Source organism: Cnephaeus nilssonii (genome assembly GCF_951640355.1).
Source record: "Cnephaeus nilssonii genome assembly, chromosome: 2".
In the NCBI taxonomy this organism is placed as follows: Eukaryota; Metazoa; Chordata; class Mammalia; order Chiroptera; family Vespertilionidae; genus Cnephaeus; species Cnephaeus nilssonii.
Window position 1 is genome coordinate 5326880 of NC_137073.1, and position 20167 is coordinate 5347046.

General features: G+C 51.7%; 1 protein-coding gene and 1 pseudogene across 3 annotated transcripts in view; both read left to right on the plus strand.

Annotated features, from left to right (window-relative positions):
- Window positions 1-13088, plus strand: part of EEF2K (eukaryotic elongation factor 2 kinase) — a 60747-nt gene extending 47659 nt beyond the window's left edge. Inside the window, exons 14-18 of one of the 2 annotated variants that reach the window (XM_079791597.1) lie at window positions 1311-1445; window positions 1586-1774; window positions 7088-7212; window positions 10898-11076; window positions 12327-13088. In XM_079791597.1, coding sequence (XP_079647723.1) covers window positions 1311-1445; window positions 1586-1774; window positions 7088-7212; window positions 10898-11076; window positions 12327-12436 — 738 coding nt within the window. In that variant the 3' untranslated portion in view covers window positions 12437-13088. The remainder of the gene's footprint in view (window positions 1-1310; window positions 1446-1585; window positions 1775-7087; window positions 7213-10897; window positions 11077-12326) is intronic. The other variant, XM_079791598.1, reaches the window with a different exon arrangement.
- Window positions 13089-13237: 149 nt separating this feature from the next.
- Window positions 13238-19873, plus strand: LOC307111603 (large ribosomal subunit protein eL24-like; annotated as a pseudogene). The gene has a single exon. The product of its transcript is annotated as a large ribosomal subunit protein eL24-like (transcript).
- Window positions 19874-20167: the final 294 nt, after the last annotated feature.

Below are 20167 nucleotides of genomic sequence, written 5' to 3' on the forward strand. Positions count from 1 at the left end.
CTGACGGTAAAGGTGCCCCTCTCTAGCTGACGGTAAAGGTGCCCCTCTCTAGCTGACGGTAAAGGTGCCCCTCTCTAGCTGACGGTGCTCCTCTCTAGCTGACGGTAAAGGTGCTCCTCTCTAGCTGACGGTAAAGGTGCTCCTCTCTAGCTGACGGTAAAGGTGCTCCTCTCTAGCTGACGGTAAAGGTGCCCCTCTCTAGCTGACGGTAAAGGTGCCCCTCTCTAGCTGACGGTAAAGGTGCCCCTCTCTAGCTGACGGTAAAGGTGCCCCTCTCTAGCTGACGGTAAAGGTGCCCCTCTCTAACTGACGGTAAAGGTGCTCCTCTCTAGCTGACGGTAAAGCGCGCTGGCGCCTCCCACCTCCAGCCTCCGCTAGGGAGCCTCTCCCGCCTGCAGGGCCTTCCTGCCCTGCGGGCGCCTCCTGCCAGGAGCTCTCTGGCCCCTGCAGGCTCCCCTCCCGCTCCCGCTGGAGCACAGCTGACTCACCACGGGTTCTGGGTTCTTCCCCAGCTGGGCCAGGGCTCAGCCAGGCCCGGGCACGGTGTTCAGCCGTGACCCCAGCGTCCTGAGCGGACCGCCCTCCGCCGCGGGCCGCCGTGGCTGTGGCGCGTTTGGCACACACATCTGCCTGGCGCTGCTCTGAAGGAACCTTTCAACCGGGTTATGTTCATTTTTTTATTTTAATTTTTTAAATATATTTTTATTGATTTCAGAGAGGAAGGGAGGGGGAGAGAGAGAGAGAGAGAAACATCAATGATGAGAGGATATCATTGATTGGCTGCCTCCTGCACGCCCCCAACCGACAATCAACCGTGACCTGGGCATGTGCCCTGACCAGGATTCGCACCGTGACCTCCTGGTTCAGAGGTCCAAGCTCAGTCGCTGAGCCACACTGGTGGGCGAAGCGGGGCTGGTTTAGCTGGGAGACATTCCCTGGGCACCTGGCTGTCCAGAGGGAAGCAGAGGGGTTTGCTGCGGGTCTGCCCTCTGGCTCTGGCCCGTGTGGAGAGCGGGCCAATGGGCCGCTGGGCTCGCCTCCCCGACCGCGCCCAGATGGACGGGCGAGGGAAGCACCTCTTGGAGCCGCTGGGGTCTGTGCTGCCCTCGGCCCTCGGCGCCCACGGGCTGACAGAATTTGAGTGACCAGAAATGGAGCCCTGTTTGTCCAAGAAAATGCGACCCCATCAGGGTTTGCTCCCACCTGGCCAGCCAGGCTCACCGGGGGAGCTGCTGACAGCTGCTGGCGCCTGTCTGTCCCCGGCCCGGCCTCCGGCCTGGAACCCGCCATGCCCGGCTCTCTCCCTCCAGGTCTGTGTGGAGCAGTGGAACCTCCTTAACTCCGCCCGCCTCCACCTGCCCAGGCCTTCCGCCGCGGCCCTGGAAGTGCGCAGGCTTAATGCTCTGGACCTTGGCAAGAGCATCGGGAAGTCCATTCTGGGGAAGGTATCGGCGATGCCTTTGCAGAGCCCTGGCACCCACCCGGCGCTCACCTCCGCTCACACTCCCTCCTGTAGGCCGGCTGGGCCCGTGGGTGTGGCCGCCGCCTCCCGGGCCGCCCAGCCAACACCCCGTCTGTGCGGCAGGTCCATCTGGCCATGGTGCGATACCACGAGGGCGGGCGCTTCTGTGAGAAGGACGAGGACTGGGACCGCGAGTCAGCCATCTTCCACTTGGAGCACGCAGCCGACCTGGGCGAGCTGGAGGCCATCGTGGGCCTGGGACTCCTGTACTCGCAGCTGCCGCACCACATCCTGGCCGACGTGGCTCTGAAGGTGAGGGGCCTCCCCAGCCCGCCTTCCCCCTCAGGGGTCTGAGCATCCGTTAGAGCCAGGCACTGCTACCTTCTAAGTTAGAGTGGTCTCCGCCCGCCCGGGGCAGTGAGTGGAAGGTGACGTCCCATTTCCAGGCAGGTACAGCGGGGGTGATGGGTGGGGACAAACGGAGGGCCCTGCCTGGGGCCCGGGTCAGCCTGCTTCCTGAGTGCTGGCTCCAGTGGTGCCCTGAGCCGCTAGAACAGCCCAGCACACAGTAGGTGCTTAGGATTTGCTTGTGAAATCAATGAATAAAAGGATATTTAAGTTAGACCTAAGGGCCAAATGGTGATTAAGAGCAGTGCAGGGAGAGGGGCAGCACACAGGCCTGGAGGCGGTTGGTGCGGCCAGAGCCTGCGGCATGTGGGGTGGCAGGAGAGGAGGCTGCGTGGGGTCTGACGCTGCGGGATGTGGGTGTGGGAAGCCCATGAGGTCCGCTCCACTGCCGCTGGCCCTGGGCGCAGTGAGGGAAGGACCGAGTGCGTGGGCCCGTCAGGGTGTACAAAACTCGTCTTTCCCTGGAGAAGCGGAGAAGCCTTGTGGAGCGTGGTCCCAGCGCACCTGTTCCATCCTGTGGGTCCTGTGGGCCGGGGCGTGGATGGCCAGGTGGCCGGGTGAGGCTGGGCTCAGCGTGGCCCGGGTCCCAGCCCTCCTCACGGGCCTGGATGTGGCCTGTGGGGAGGGGCTCAGACCAGAAGAAGGTGGGAAGGCACTCCAAAGTCCTTTATTTACTTAACTCTTTGAATAGGTAAGAGATTTATGTGATCAAAACCTTTATTTTCTTTACAATCTTAGTTTGTTGTATAGAATTCCATAGTGTATTAGTTTCCTGTTGCTGCCATAACAAATGACCACAAACTAGGTGGCTTAAAACAACAGGCATTTATTCTCTCACCGTTCCGGAGACTAGGAGTCCAAAACTAACGTGTCGGCAGAGCCCTGGCTGGTTTGGCTCGGTGGATAGAGCATCAGCCTGTGGACTGAAGAGTCCCGGCTTTGATTATGGTCAAGGGCACATGTTCGGGTTGAGGGCTCGGACCCGGCAGGAGACAGCCGATCAGTGACTCTCTCTCATCATTGATGTTTCTCTCTCCCTCTCCTTCCTCTCTGAAATCAATAAAGATATATATATTTTAAAAAGTGTCGGCAGACCTGTGCTTCCTCCTTCCTGTCTCTCCCAGCTTCTCGTGGGTGCTGGCGTCTGAGCACCTTGGCTTATAGACTCATCACGCCCCTCTCCGTCTGTCCTCACATGGCCTGCTGTCCATCTTCACCTCTGTCTCTTGTCCTCTGATAAAGATACCAGTCATGCCCTGGCAGGGTTGCTCAGTGCTTAGTGTCGGGCTGCGGACTAAAGGGTCCTGGGTTCCATTCCTGGTCAAGGGCACGTACCTCGGTTGCAGGTTCCCCACCCCAGTTGGGGCGCACGTGGGAGGCCACCAAGTAATGTGTCTCACGTGGATGTTTCTCTTTCTCCCCTTCTTCCCTCCCTTTCACTCTCGCTGAAAACAAGGGAAAAATATCCTTGGATGAGGATTTTTTTAAAAAGATGCCAGTCACATGGGATTTAGGGCCTGCACTACCCCAGGATGACCGCAGCTTAACTAATTAACATCTTAACGTCTGCCAACATCCTGTTTCCAAATCAGGTCCCGTTTTGGAGTTCTGGGTGGGCATGAATGGGAGGGACGGACACTGTTTAACCAGTGCACAGGGTTTCCTTATACCAACACAGCGAATCTTCACCCGTTTTTCTCCCAAGTTAGCCGGCCGCACGCTCCCCTGGCCCTAGGCTTTCTCCCCGGGCAGCGTCCTGCAGATTTCCCCCTCAGGGTCCCTCAGCCGCGTGACCTGTGCATGGGTGCCACGTGCTTACCAACCTGGGCCCTGTTGATGGGCACTGGGTGGGTTTCATTCTTTGGATATCACAGAAACTGCTGCAGGGACTAGCCTGTACACACGAAGATGAACTTCACAAAACTACCATTTTTGTAGGTCAGGGGTGGTAAACTATTACAGTGTCACATGGTTCAGTCAGGTCGATTATTGGGATAGCCCACAGCCGGTTCTGTGGCCTGTTAGACGGTGAGGGCAGGCTGGGTGCCAGGAGGGGATCTGACAGGCTGTTGACGTGTCGCCCACTCCATGCTCCTTGCGAGCAGGGCCGACCAGCGCGCATTCAGCCAGTGCTGTGCGGGGTGTCTACCCGCTGGCTCTCAGGAGGAAAGTGTGCACCATCTGTATATAAGCTTATCACAAACTTCACTGACGTAAAGAACGTGGAACACTTGGGGTGATGAACACAATGCAATATACAAATGATGTGCTATAGTATTGTATACTTGAAACCTATATGATTTTGTTAACCAATGTCACCTCAATACATTCAATAAATAAATAAAAGAATGTGGAGCACCCTAGCTGGTTTGGCTCAGTGGATAGAGCACCGGCCTGTGGACTGAAGGGTTCTGGGTTCGATTCCGGCCAAGGGCACATGCCTGGATTGCAGGCTCGATCCCCAGTAGGGGGCGTGCAGGAGGCAGCCGGTCAATGATTCTCTCTCATCATTGATGTTTCTATCTCTCCTTCTCCCTTCCTCTGTGAAATCAATAAAAATATATTTAAAAAAAAGAATGTGGAACAATTTACAAACAATAATAAAAGTACTCTTTTCTGCCATTTTTTTTTCAACTCCTCACCTTAAGGATCTGCTTATTGATCTTAGAGAGAGGGAAAGGGAGAGAGAGAGACAGACAGATAGACATTTTGAGAGAACATTGATTGGTTGCCTTCCATATACACCTCGAGCAGCAACCAAATTCGCAACCTTTCAGTATAAGGACGACGCTCCAACCAACCTACCCATACCAGCCAGGGCGTAAAAATACTCTATTGTAGCCCTGGCCAGTGTGGCTCAGCGGTAGAGCGTCGGCCCAGGCACTGAAGGGTCATGGGTTCAATTCCCAGTCAAAGGCACACACCTGGCTTGCAGGTCGATCCCAGGCCCTAGTTAGGGCATGTGCAAGAGGCAACCAATCGATGTTTCTCTCTCTTCTACCGCCCCTCCCCCCGCTGTGTCCCCTTTGCCCGCCGCCCCCCTCCTTCCCTTCTACACTCCCTGAAAATCAATGGGAAAAAATATCCTCGGGTGAGGATTAACAAAACAACAAATACTCTCTTCCATATATTCAGTTGATTACCACAGGATGCTCAGCCTTTCAGTGTATGGGAGGACACTCCCAACTAACCGAGCCACACTGGCCAGGGCATAAAAAGACTCCATCATTGCCCGGCCGGCGTGGCTCAGTGGTTGAGCATCGACCTATGAACCAGGAGGTCAGGGTTCAGTTCCCGGTCAGGGCACATGCCTGGGTTGCAGGCTCAATCCCCCGGGTGGGGCGTGCAGGAGGCAGCGGATCAACGATTCTCATCATTGATGTTTCTCTCTCTCTCCGTCTCCTTTCCTCTCTGAAGTCAATAAAATATATATATATTTTTAAAAGACTATTGTAAATTCGATATAGTCAGGGCATTCTCACAGGACGCTTCGGTACTTATTGTGGAACTTTATATCTGCTACCCACTTATGGTTGCAACTGATGGAGGTGTGACATTCTGACATGTGCAGAAGACACGGTTTATGGTGCATTCACCACACAGTTTCAAAAACCAGTGGTTCTCAGTCAGCTATTCTGCCCTCCCGCTTTCCAGGGGACACTTGGCTACGACTAGAGACATTTTTGTTTGTCGAAACTCTGGGAATGCAACTGGCACTAGTAGGTCGAGACCAGGGATGCTGCTGAATACCCTACAGGGCACAGGGCAGCCCCGAGGCACAATCATCAGATTCAAGACCATGGATAATAAGTAGCATGTAGTGAAGTAACTAGGGAGTGATACTTTTTGTTGTTAATCCCCACCTGAAGATATTTTTTCCGTTGCTTTTCAGAGAGAGTGGGAGGGAGGGAGGGAGGGAGGGAGGAGGAGAGGAAGAGAGAGAAGCATCCATGTGAGAGAGACACATTAACTGGTCGCCTCCTGCATGCGCCCTGATTAGGGGTGGGGAGCGAACCCTTGACCTGGAATTGAACCCATGACCCTTGGGTGGACAGGCCAACACTCTAACCACTGAACACACTGGCCAGGACTGAATAATCAAAATGTGGTATATCTACACAATGGGATGTTATTTGGCCATAAGAAGAATGCAGCATTAATACCTGCTGCAACATAGATGAACCTCGAATGCTTTATGCCAAGTGGAAGAGGCCAGCCACATGTTATATGATTACATTTTATTAAATGTCCAGAATAGTGAAATCTCTAGAAACAGGTGATAGATGAGCCTGGCCGGTGTGGCTCAGTGGTTGAGCGCCAACCAGGTGGTCACAGTTCGATTCCAAGTAAGGCACATGTCTGGGTTGCTGGCTTGATCCTGATAAGGGACATGCAGGAGGCAGCCAATCAATGATTCTCTCTCATCATTGGTGTTTCTATCTTTCTCTCCCTTCCTCTCTGAAAAGAATAAGAGAGAGAGAGAGACAGTTGTTGCCCGGGGCTGGGTAGGATGGGGCGATTTGGAGGTGACGGTGAAGGAGTGTGGTGTTTTGGTGTCTGACATGGTTACAGTGGTGGTTGCACATTGTGCTGAAACTATGATTTGTGTGCTTTCACTGGGGGATTATATGGTGAAGTATGTCTCAGTAAAGCTGCTAGAATGTCTTAAAGAGTGGGAGCGGAGCAGCCCTGGCTGGTTTGACTCAGTGGATAGAGCATTGGACTGCGGACTGGAAGGTCCCAGGCTCGATTCCGGTTGGGGCACATGCTCGTGTTGCGGGCTTGATCCCCAGTAGGGGGTGTGCGGGCCGGCAGCCGATCAGTGATTCTCTCTCATCATTGATGTTTCTATCCCTCTTTCCCTCTCCCTTCCTCTCTGAAATCAATAAAAATATATATTTAAAAAATTTAAAAAAAAAAACAAAAACAGTGGGAGCAGAGAGCCCTGCCCTGTTGGAGGCAGGACGTGAGTGGCTCCTTGGAAGACAGAGCCGATGGCCGTGAGCAGGAGCGAGCTCAGCTTCCATCTCTCCCTCGCGATGGGCACCCACGGAGCTCCTGCCGCAGGTGCTCGGCCGTTCTTTCTCACGACGTGCAGCTCCACAGCAGCCCGCCTGCGCGCTCACAGCGCTCAGAGGGAGAGCTTGGCAGTGGGCCCGGCCGCCCCTCCAGTGCAGGCCTCATTCTCTTCCTCTCCCCTCTGGTTGGTATCGGCAGGAGACGGAAGAAAATAAAGCCAAAGGATTTGATTACTTACTGAAGGCGGCTGGAGCTGGTGACAGACAGTCCATGATCTTGGTGGCACGAGCTTTTGATACTGGCCAGAACCTCAGCCCAGACAGGTACTGTGGCCGCCACCCGGGGCGGCGGGGGGGGGGGGGGGGGGGGGGGGACGGGGGGGGGCTGGTGGGAACCGGGTTCCAGATGGGAGCTTCCCCTCCGGTATCGGTACAGACCTGGGTTTCGGGCTCGGCTCCCCACTGCGATCCAGTCCGATCCAGTCCGTGGCAAGTTACTTTACCTCCCTGGCCTCAGGTTCTTCATTGTGTAAACTGGGAGTCATTGTCGAACCTGCATCCTAGGATTGTTGTGTGAGGGTTAAATGGGATGTAATTCTCACTGTGCCTGGCCCAGAGGGCAGGAGCTACAGGCAGCCAGCTTAGCCAGCAGAGGTAAAGATTTTCCCGAGAGTCTGAAAGGGTACGCAGCCTCCGGCCCAGGGTGGTATCCCACATGTCAGGGTGTGGTGAGTAGAATTTGCTCTTCCTACTTTTACTTTTCCCTTCTGAGGGGGGTTGGGAAGCAAGCCCAGGGTGAGCTCAGGCCCGGAGCAGTGTCCCAGGGCGGCTGAGCCTCCTGAAGGCAGAGGTGCTAACTCTTCCTTAGCTGCGCTCAGGCTGGTTTGTGCAGGGGGAGGAGGGGCGGGAGGGCGGGTGGCCCGGCTCCATCTCATCTCCTTGGGTAAACCAGTGAGTCGTCCCAGAAGTCCAGGCTGAGCAGAGGACAGTGGGGGAATTGAACTCGTAAAGCAAGCATGTCAAACTCAAAGGCTAACACGGGCCAAATAAACAAGGTGGAAGTGTATGTGACCGCAAAAAAAAAAAAAAGCTTCAATTTTCATAGAAATGTAGGTTTTTTTCAGTAGAGGCATGCTGAATACAAAGGGATGAAATAAATGAATCATTGTTAACATAAAATAATAGAACATTTTAATAAAAATTAATATTTTTTCTTGAACATTAACTTACCAGACACTGAATAACTGCACAAATGAATAAGCGTAACGAAAATAAACCTGTTTTTCTTGTTCTCCGAAAGCAAAATATTTCCTGTTTCGCACACCAAACAAGTCAGTCCAAGACTTTAGATGTGGCCATCGGCTGCTATAATACTCGCTGCTAGTATTAGTGGAGAGAAATGGTGCGCGTAAGGGAAATGAATGCATCACGATTATAGTCATAAGTCATTAGCGAACGTTGTAGTTCGTTATTAATAATTATGTATAACAGGTTATTGTAAAAATTAAGTTATGAAATTTTTATTAAAACGTGTTTTACATACCGTTATATTGGCTGGGCCCCCAAAATTCGTTGTGGGCCGCATGCAGCCCCCAGGCCACGAGTTTGACATGCTTGTCTGTCGTAAAGGGGCCCATTGCTGATGCCCTGGGGTTCCTGCTGGGCTCCCCACTGAGTTAATGAAAGTAGGAAGAGCGAGTTCTAATGCCGCGGCTCCTGGAAGGGAGCAGGGTGAGCACAGTCATCCTCTAACCCTCCACTTCTTCAGGTCAAGGTTGCCTGTCCCTCTCACTGGGTGTAGAAGGAAAGTCAGGGTCGTGGCTCTATCATATCAAGCTCTCAGGCCTGAACCATCTGGATACGTGGCCTCCTACGTATCGTGCAAAAATGTACCTGCGCTATTGCTCCCTGGCATTCGGACCGCTCTTTCCCTGCTGCTTTTATGTCACTGAGAACGAGAACCGGTCTCCCTGTCGGCAGCCCAGTGTTCCGTGCAGGCCTGCCTCAGTGCTTGTTTGAATGATGAGCCAGCACATCTCTCTGGCCAGACAGGCCGGGATGTGTGGCCCCATTTTATGAATGAGTGAACTAGTCCTGAGAGGTGAGGGGCTTGCCATGGCCACAGAGGGAGCGCGTGGCAGAGCGGAGCCCAGGTCTTCCGGCTTCTCCTGCAGTGGCCTGTCACATGGCTTGCTTCTTAGTGGGCTCAGGACTACATACACTGTCACGGAAGGGAGGTGAACAGAATGACACGCATGGCTGTGCGGGTCAGACGCCAGTGTACGTGGTGCCCACGAGTGTGACGGGGAAGCCCAGCCTGGCGGGTGCTGGTGCTCTGTGGGTTATGATTGTGCCTTTTTCTCTGACATGATAGTTTTTGGTGTTGATTTGTAAGAATTTTTCAGATGTTAATGCTATGAACTCTTAGGCATATGAGCTGGCTTAAGATTTTTTGCAGAGATAACTACCACAGATGTGGGGGGACAGGGTCACTCGGTGACCGCTGTTTATGGGCTTAGGGATACATTGATTTTTAATATTTATGTAGTTTAATCTTTAAACTTTTTTTTTTATCTAACTTTTACTATAGTCATTTTTTTATTCTTCTTCCTCATTCCAAGCTGCTCCAGCCTCTTCCATTCAGGGAGCGTTAATTAAGGGCCACTCGGGTAAGGCAGGGCCCCATGGAGGCCCAAATTTCCACCTTCTCAGAAGTTACCCCCAATAGGGGAAGGAAAGGTCATTGGAAATTCCAACACAGGGTGGGCACCCTGCCCCTGGGTGTGGCATCGTGGGGTGGGAGTGGGGGCGGGGAGGGAAATATCAGGCCCTTCCGCTCTTTCTCACTTGAGTTTCGGGCAAGACCAGGGAGGGTCGAGACCAGAGGCGAAAGGGCTGCCATACATTCAGTGGCTTCCAGACAAATGCTAAACCTCCGCTGGGCAGATGTGTCACTAATAACTTTCAGAAGAGTTCCCTTTTCCGTAAAATAAAGTGGAGTCAAGGTGAGCTCCTGAGGCCATCCTGGCCGGCGTGTGCTTACCGCCGGCGGTCCCTGCCTTCCTGGGGCCGTCCGTGTCTTCGGGGAAACTGTCCTTGGCGGTGAGTAAACAGACTGAAGCCATCGTGAGAACTGGGGTGTCGGAGACGGCGTCTCTGAAGAAGAGGCACAGGCGCTGAGGAGCCAGGTGTGGGCAAGGGCAGGAGCAGATGGGAGCTGGTGTGTCTGGGAACAGAACGCCTGGCAGGGGGGAGGTTAGCCGGAGCTAAACCCAGGGCTGAGCCAGGCCGGGGAGCGCCCGGAGGAGAGGCCGGCCAGTCCTGGGGGCTGTGTCCCGGGGACGGTTCAGGAGACCAGAGGCCTTGCCCGCGTCTCTCTGCTCTCTCCCAGCGGTGCAGATGCTCACGCGCCGGAATGCAGTGCGTGCGCCCAAAGAGAAGCTGCCGCCCTGCGCGCTCCGTCTTGTGTGTTTCGGTTGGCTTAGGACCTGCGTGGGTCGGCCATTCGGCGCTGCAGCGGCAGAGAGAGCTGAGGCTGGAGGGCAGAGCAGAGAGGGGGCCGCTCCTCCCCTCCCGGGAGCCTGCCGCGCCGGCTGCACGGCCTCGCGTGCGATGGCCACAGAGGACCGTTCTCTCACATGATCTGGGGGCCTTGGCGAAGGGGCCCCGCTCACCTCTCGCCCAGTCATAGGACAGACTAGGACAGACCGACGGGTGCCAGCCGCTGAGAAGGCTGGCCCCAGGGTGCTGTCGTGCTCACACGGGAAGCCGCCCCGCACCGCTGCTGGAGAGCCGTGCGCCCACCCAGACAGGGACAGGGCGCGGCTGCCCTCAGGTGTTACCCTGCGGTTGGGCGGGCCCCTCGATGTGGTGGCATCTGGTGCTGAGTCAGGATTCCTAGGTGGTGGCCCCTTGGGATCCCGGACTCGTTCCTCCAGCCGCTGGGCCTTCTCCATCCTGCCCGGTTGCCATGGTAACCTCCCTCTCTTCCTTTGTGTCTCCTGCCCAGGTCCCAGGACTGGCCAGAGGCTCTGCACTGGTACAGCACGGCCCTGGAGAAGACAGACTGCGACGAGGGCGGAGAGTATGACGGGATGCAAGGCGAGCCCCGATACGCGCTGCTGGCCAGGGAGGCCGAGATGCTGTTTGCGGGCGGCTTCCGGCTGCAGAAGGACCCGCAGAGATCAGGTAGGGTCGGGCAGACCTGCCCCTGAGGTCGGGGGGGGGGGGGGGGGGGGGGGCAGGGAGACGCAGGCTGCGGCTCTGCTTCGGATGCCTAAGGGCCTCCATTCTGCCAGGCCGGATTGGCCCGGTGCTGGCTTAGGGGGCTTCGTGGAGCTGGTATGCAGATGAGCATTTTTATTTTCATGGTAATATATCAGGGGCTTGGGGTTTAGGGTGGTTTTTTCTTTACTATTAAAAGTCAATTGAACTGACATTTTCCTAACCTAAAACTCACCATTTTAAAATGTACAAGTTCAGTGCTGTTTAGTCTCCTCACGATGTTGAGCAACCAGCACCCCTATCTCAGTCCAGAATACCCCCAGCACGCCGGAGAGAAAGCCAGTCCCTGGGAGCAGTGACTTCCTGCCCCCTCCATTCCTGCAAACCACTGGCCTACTTTTTGTGTGGATTTACCTGTTCTGGACATTTCATAAAGAGAGCATCATACAATATGTGGCTTTTGTGTCTGGCTTCTTTCACGGAGCATAATACTTTCAAGGTTCATCCATGTTGTAGCATGTATGAGTACTTCATTCCTTTTCATTGCCTAATAATATTCCATTGTACAAATGTACTATATTCTGCTTATCCATTCAGCAGTTCACACACACATTAGATTTTTTTCTGTTAATAATAAACATGCTGGATTCCTTACTCTCTTGTTTCACAGGTATGGGGGATGAGGCTAAGTTAAAAAAAATGTTAAGGGTGTATAAAAAATTAAGCAATTCTGTAATTCCTTATTTGGAATTTCTACATCTCAGAAGCTCTGAAAAACCAGTGTTTTTGTTCATGTGGCACAAATTCATTTGGTGGCCAAACCTGTCCGGAAGTGACATGTGGCTGTGTGTAACCTTTGTTTCTTCCGCTTGCATACATTCTCCAAATGGTCCTGCAAGAGGCCTCAGCCTGCTTCTCATGGGCTCAGATGGAAGCGCCCACCCCCTTACGCCAGTCCTGGTACTCATTGAGATGGCTTACTCTGACTGGCCGGGCCTCCGTCTGGCCAGTCTCTGCGGCCTGGTGGGGAACGAGGAGGGTACTGTGTTTGGCTTCACTCAGATCGCGTGGCCACCCAGAGCCCCACCCAGGTCATGTGGAGGGAGAGGGAACTAGTAGTATTGGGGTGCTGTTCCCAGGGAGGGGAGGGGATACTGGGCTGGCCAAAACACCAGGCGGCTCAGCTGTTTGAGGCCCGCTTTGCTGTCTTTCAGGCGACTTGTACACCCAGGCAGCCGAGGCAGCGATGGAAGCCTTGAAGGGCCGGCTGGCCAACCAGTACTACCAGAAGGCAGAGGAGGCCTGGGCGCAGATGGAGGAGTAACTCGCAGGAAGAGCCTGTGGCCAGCCCCCCGCACAAGGGCCAGCGGGGAAAGACCCACCAACTCCTCTGGGGTTACGTGGGGGTGTTTTTAAGTGTGTGGTACTTCAACTTTTGTACATCATTCTTTGACTCAAAAACACGTCTTTGCTATCAGCAAAGACACATAGCTGTCCCCTAGGGCGGTGTTTTGGGGGCGTGGGGGTTGAAAAAGCAGCCTGACGAACCGGCATATAGATTTGAGGTTCTGTTGTTTTGTCACAAGATGCAAGAAAGTGCTTTTGGAAAACATTAGGACTTTGCTCCCAGCGTTTTCAGGCTGGACTGCCGTCTCCGGCCCACAGAGCCTGTGTCCTGAGGCGGATGAGGAATGTGTTGCTGCACGTGAACTCTCCGTGGGGTGTGTACGTCCCGCGAAGTGCACAGCCTCCCTTCTCAGCACGTGGAAGCATGCGTGGCGCTGCTCCATGCAAGTGAGATGGTGCAACACCCGGGCCCTCTTCGGCCCTGGGGAGGCCCGCACACGGACTGTTTCCTTATGTTTCAGTTTAATTTTCTTCCTGAAATGCAACTGGTTTCCTGGAATACAGCCAAATCCCATTTGTAAGCATGGTTTCCACAGTGGGCTTTTCAAAACCGGCTTGGTGTTTGTACACACCCTTCCCTGCCTCTGAGTGCCCGTCGGCGCGTGGGAGTGGGCGGCCCAAGACCTCCCCGGGAAGGACAGTGGCCTGGCGTGGCGCAGCCCTCGCCGCAGCACCCAGTGTGGCTCTGTGGCCCTGGCACGGGACCCCCTCGTTCTCTCAGCACTGACGTCCAGCTCCGTCCGGGCGTCTCGGCTGGGAGCGAGCCTGCTTCTCCTGTCACTCACGTTGGTGCCTTCAGCAGCAGCACCGCCGGGTGTATCTGCCACGCTGGAGAACGAGGCGGCAGGAACTCACTACGACACTCAGCAATCCCAGTTCCACCGGCCAGCCGACGGCTAGTTGTACATAATGAGCTTTTTCCTCGGATTTCAGCCGGTCCCGGAGCGCGCTCGCCCCACCTGAGCGTGGGAAGCTGCTGGATGCAGCGTGGGCCTGGGAGAGCCTGCGGAGGATGGTTAAGGCTGTGCCACTTGGCGGAGCACTTGCCATTGTTTCTGAGGGGTATTGGGAAGCAGGAAAAAAAGAGATTTCAGCCCTAGCTGGTTTGGCTCAGTGGGTAGAGCTCTGCCTGCAGACTGAAGAGCCCGGCTTTGGTTCTGGTCACGGGCACATACCTTGGTTGTAGGCTTGATCCTTGGCCAGGTCGGGGCATTTTTGGGAGGCAACCAATCGATGTGTTTCTCTCACATCGATGTTTCCCTCTCTGTCTCTTTCCCTCCCTCCCACTCTCTCTAAAAATCAATTTAAAAATATCCTCAGGTGAGGATTAAAAAATAAAAAAAGAATTCAATTAATGTCAGTATGATTTCAGTTGGTATTTCAAATCGCAAAGAAAACAGACTGCTGTGATGAACCCCAAGTGACGAAGGAGCTGCTCTTTATTTGTTTAGCACAGAGTGTGGCATGCAAACCTTTCTGACTGCTCCTGAGAGGGCCTTGCGGCGGCGCCGTGAACCTGTGCGGCTGGTTCCAAAGCCAGAGTGTGCGAAAGGAAAAGCCGGCGGAGCCGGGCCCGGAGCGCCCTGGGCACCTCTGCTGGCTGCCCGTTTGCCTGTGGGCTTGTCACAGCAGTTCCCTTCGAGGCTGGGCTCAGCGCTCTTTTCCACTCAGCAGGTCAAGTAGTAGCTTTTGGTTTTAGACCAGTTGCATGCAGTTAAATTGCATATGTTAAATGTAAGTCCCGAGCAATTTTCTTGTGGCTTCCCTCTTCAGAGTAATCAAGCCTCATATCATTCATGCTCCTTTGTTGTCACTAATTCAGCCAGCCCCTCCTCTCTCCCTCTCTCTCTGTCTCTCTCTGTCTCTCTCTGTCTCTCTCTCTCTCTCTCTCTCTCTCTCTCTCTCTCTCTCTTACACTTCATTTGCAAATCATTTGTTCCCTGATCACCTCTCTCAGTTCTTGGTGATGCATTAGTGCTTTCCTTTAACACTGGGATGGCAAACGTTTTCGGAAAGGGCCAGAGAGTAAATATTTTAGGCAGGTGCTCTGCAGGGCTCAGCCCTGCTGTGGTAGAGCAGAAGCAGCCATAGACAATTCTTAAATGAATGGGCGTGGCTGGTGTTCCAATAAAACTTCATTTTGAAAGCAGGTGGCTGCCTGGGCTGTAGTGTTCCCACCTCTGCTCTAATCCTTGATTGAGACCTACTGTGTTAAGCTTTGGGCATGAGCGGTCCGTTTTCTGACCTCCAGGGCTCAAACACACCGTGCCTTGGCACAGGGCAGGCACTCAGTAACTGTGGACAGATGGAGAGCCGGGTCACTGCACTCACTCTGCACTCTGGTTTTTCCATGCAGTTAGCGATGCAGTGTTTGGATTGGCTTGAACCACCACCCCTGCATCTCCACCCACCCGCCCACAAGGCCTTAATGTCAGCAGGTGGGGCCCTCTCCTGCAGGAGGCTGCCAGGGCCTGGATGTAGAGTTAAGCAAATGCTTCTCTAAGGACCATTGAGAGTAAAATGATCAGTAGGATGCTGAGATCCTTCTGAGCCAGCAGAAGAATTTACTTGATCTTCAAAACCTAGTTTTGTGCTCTCACCATCTTTCCTGCTCTCCGGCAGCTGCAGCCATGCAGGTCAAGCTGTGTGGTTTCAGTGGGCACAAGATCTACCCTGGACACGGGAGGCGGGGGACACGGGAGGCGCTACACCAGGACCAACGGGAAGGTTTTCCAGTTTCTTAATGCAAAATGCGAGTCGGCTTTCCTTTCCAAGAGGAATCCTGGGCAGATAAACTGGACTGTCCTCTACAGAAGAAAGCACAAAAACAGACAGAAGAAATTCAAAAGAAAAGACCCCGCCGTGCAGTCAGATTCCTGAGGGCCATCACTGGTGCATCTCTTGCTGATAGAATGGCCAAGAGGAACCAGAAACCTGAAGTTAGGAAAGTCAACGAGAACAAGCTATCAGGGCTGCCAAGGAAGCAAAAAAGGCTAAGCAAGCGCCTAAAAAGACAGCACTGGCTGCTGCTAGGGCTCCCTCAAAGGCTGCGCCTGAGCAAAGCGTCGAAGCCTGTGAAGGTTTCTGCTCCCTGTGGTGGGAAACGCTCAGTTGGCATATGAGATTCTTAAATAAAGACCTGACTTTAACTAAACACACACACACACACAAAAAAAAAAAAAACACCTAGTTTTGTGCCTTCTAAAGCTGGCTAGAGCATCTCCTTTTTCCACAAATGCTGAGCATGCAAACAGCAACAGTCCCCTGTCCTCCCTCCCACCATCACCACTATACATACCCAGGACAGTCCAGCCCAACTGGGAAATATCAGACTATCTTCAATGAAGAAACCAGTGAAGGTCTGGGAGATTAGACAAGCAGAGTTGGGGGTGTCATCTGGGGCCTCCAATCACAGATGGAGAAACGGAAGTTCTGAACGGTAGAGTCTTCGCAGTGACACTGCTGGCTAGCCACTCCGCTGGAGCTGGGTGTTGAGAGCTGCTGTTATTTAGAGCACTCTGAGAAGAAAATGTAAACTCAAACTGGACTGTGATACCCTGTTCAGTGTTACTACAGGTGGGAAAAGCGAGGGGCTTGGCCCTGGCCATGTAGCTCACTTGGTTAGAGCATCTCCCAATACACCAAGGTTGCAGGTTCAGTTCCCAGTCAGGGCACATACAAGAATCAACCAGTGAATGTATAAATAAGTGAGATAACAAATTGATGTTTCCCTCCCTCTCTTTCTCCCTTCCGATCTCTCTAAAATCAATCAATAAAGAAAAAAATTTTAAAGGCTTTATTAATGTAAGAAGAGGAAAGAAAACAAACACCATTGCGTCTGAATGTTCCTCTTCCCTCCGCCTCATTCGAGGCACTGGGGATTTATTGAATGCCACCTTGATGGCCCCGCCAGGTAAACTACCCTTTTGCTGTTTTAGTGACTTCATTTCTTCCCACCTCCACCCCTGCACATTTTTTTGCAGTACTGGACATGTTTTACCAATCAGCAACTGTTTACACAAGGGTATGCAACTTGGGGGTGGGGCAAAATATGCATATTCTCTGCGTGGATTTCTGCGTGTTATTGGTGTTTCTAGTCTCTGGGGTAACCATGTAACCTAGACAAGGTGGACGCTGGTAGGACCCAGAGAAGTGGCTTGCAGTATAGATTTTTTTCGCATATGTATGAAGTTCCATTTTGTGTTTACAAATAAAGTGGTTTCTTCCCCTCTGGTCTCACATTCAAACGTCTCCTGCTGGCAGACGTGGAGGCGCTGGCTGGAGGCAGAGGTAAACTGGATGCTCCCTTGAAAGGAGCAACTGATTCAGCTCCAAATGCTCGTCACCTTGGAGAGTGTGTGCCCAGTGTTGCCCCGTTTTCTGGTTTGTTTTCTAAGAGCTTTTGAAAACTGAACTTTTTAATGCAAGGTCTGACTTTTAACATTTATAATCAGTTCTGATTTTTTAAAAGGCCTTCCAGATTTTGGTCCGTATGCTGCCTCTGCTTTAGATAAAGTATGTGAGCCTCTTTTTTCTTTGTTTTTTCTCAGCTGTAAGACAGAAAGAATCCTCTACCATTACAGAGTTGTCATCAGTTTCAAAGAAGAGTATGCATTTAAAGGATGCTTTATGATCCAAAGCTTAAGAAACTTGGCTACGGGTGTGATCATTGGGTTTCAAGCTAATGGTGTTTTAATTTTAAGAAATTTGCACATTAGCATAGCTCTGGCAGTAGGCTGAACACACATTTGCATGCTCCTAAGTCCCCACCTACGTGACACGAAAGAGATTGTAATGGCATCAGCCCAAGAGGATGAAGACAAAGAGGCATCAACAGCAACAAAATTTTGGATGCTGTAATTGAATTAGCAATTAAATTAGAAATGCCTCCAAGAAGACTGAATCCTAGGGCAGCAGTAAGGAAGTCTCGGGAACTACCCAGTTGTCATCATGAAGAACCCCCAAAAGGCTGAGGCATTGGCAAGAGGAACTCTCTTCCTTCTGGAAGGGGAAATAAAATGAGGCTAAAACTGGAGGATCAGTTGAAAGGCTATTAAAGCATCAAAGTACTAGCTCCCTCCCCTGTAGAGCCAGCCGGCCGCAGCCTCTCCATCAGCATGCAGAAGCTGGGACATCTGCCGAAGTAGAGGCCACTCTGCTAAAGGATTACGTGGAGGGTTCCATATTGGATGTAGCGGCTCCCCTCCACCTTTCCTCTTTGCTCCCAGGCTCTGGTAGCCTGACTTTGACCCTCCTGACAGGAGGCCAGCAATTAAAGAAATCTCCAGGGAATCTGACCAGCCTAAGATAGACAGGAAGGTGTTCCCAGCTAATGAAACAGGCTGGCCCGAGCACCTCACAGGAAAATGCTCAGCCACCAACCCACACCCCCAGAAATTTCCAGAGCCTCATTCTTAAATGTAAAAAACCACCCAGCCAATGTCCATATGTAAGGAAAGCATGTCATATACAGGACATCAAAGCAACAGAAGAAAGTATCTTGCAGAAAACTTCAGGGAGAAGAAACATTTAAAAACAAAAAGTTATTAATGTCCTTATGTAGATTAGGGCATCCATTAAAAGAGACCAAGGTGTGACTATAAGAACTCAAAGCAAAAGCATTCTTGTAAATAAAATGTACCCCCCAAAATGAGTAACAATACAAAGGTTGGGAAATAGTTGAGGAAATCTAGGGAAAAAATAAGAGAAAATTGTAGGAGTTGGAGGAACAGGCAAACTCGTCTGCCCAACTGTTCCACAGTGGAACACTTACACTTGTTTTTCTTTTTGCTTCACAGAGAAATTAGCCAAGGACAGCCCAAGATTGTGTGTGTGTGTGTTTGTTTGTTTGTTTGTTTTAATCCTCATGAAGATATTTTTCCATTGATTTTTTTAAAAGAGAGGGAAAGAAGGAGAGAAATATCAATGTGAGAGAAATACATCGATTGATTGCCTCCTGCACGCTCCTTGACCAGGGCCCGGGCCAGGGAGGAGCCTGCAACTGAGGTACATGCCCTTGACAGGAATCGACCCAGGACCCTTCGATCCACACGCTGATGCTCTATCCACGGAGGCAAATTGGCTAGGGCTGTGTAGATTTCTAATAATCTTTCCTTGGCCTTTTAAATTTTGGGACCAGAACTCTAAGATCTTAATTTCATAGTCAAAATTTTCATATAGCATTTTAATATAAATTGAACTTACATGTAGATATAGATATCATTTTTACTAATATTTTCCATATATTAATTAAAATGTAAATAAAATTAATAGTCCTACCACTGTGAAAAAGTAAACAAACACTTTTACTGTAATACTAGAAGCCCGGTGCATGAAAATCATGTACTGGGGGAAGGGGTCCCTCAGTCCGGATTGCGAGAGGGCGCAGGCCAGGCCAAGGGACCCCACTGGTGCACCAGGGCCAGGGAGGGATGCAGGAGGTTGACCAGCCGCGGAGGGACCATGGGAGGGCTCCAGGGCGTGTCCGGCCCCTCTCGCTCAGTCCCAATTGGCCAGACCCCAGCAGCAAGCTAACCTACCGGTTGGAGCATCTGCCCCCTGGTGGTCAGTGCACATCATAGCAAGTGGTTGAGCAGCCTTAGCATATCATTAGCATATTACGCTTTGTTTGATTGAATGGCCGACAAGACACTTAGCATATTAGTCTTTTATTATCAGGATAATTAGGGGTTCCCAAAAGATTTGGTGTCTCTTTCTATCTTGACATACTTATCAGTATTTAAGGCCACCAAAAGGAACTCTGTCTGGGACTGGGTTTATTTGTTTTTTCCTTTTATGAGCCCTTTTCTTTCTACATGCAGTACTTATGTTTCTTTCTGACTTCATGCACAATTTTAGTTTTTCTCATTATAAGCTAAATCAATTTCAAACAATCAGAGCTCTTATTGTTAAATAGTATCTATTGGGGAAAAAAGAAGTATAATAGTCTCAGTTAAAACAAAAGAAAGTAACTTCTTCTTTCTTTCTAATCCTCTCCCAAGGACACATTTCCGTTGATTTCCAGAGAGAGAGAGAGAGGAAGGGGGAGAGAGTGAAGAACATGGATGTGAGAGAGAAACATCAATCATCTGCTTCCTGACCAGGAATTGAACCTGTCACCCTCTGGTGCACGGGCCAACGCTCCAACTAAGCCACACTAGCCAGGCAAAAGAAAGCAACTTTTTAAGAAAGTCTAGGAACCTAACTTTTAAGTTTGAGAAAGATCAGAGAACTAGATGGAGGAGAGAATCTTTTTAAAAATTCAAAAACATTTATTGGAACAAAAGGATGTGTGTTCCCGGAATAACAGGGCCCATCAAGTACATAGCCAATGGATAGTCGATCTATTCCAAGATTCATCTTCACAAAACTTCAGAACATTAAGAACAAGGGAAATATTCTGGGAGCTTCCTGGGGCTAAGAACCAGTTTTTTTTGTTGTTGTTGTTTTTTTTTTGTGTGTGTGTGTATTTTTTTTTATATATTTCTTTATTAATTTCAGAGAGGAAGGGAGAAGGAGAGAGAGACAGAAATATCAATGATGAGAGAGAATCATTGATAAGCTGCCTCCTGCACACCCCCCACCGGGGATCAAGCCTGCAACCCAGGCATGTGCCCTTGGCCAGAATCGAACCTGGGACCCTTCAGTC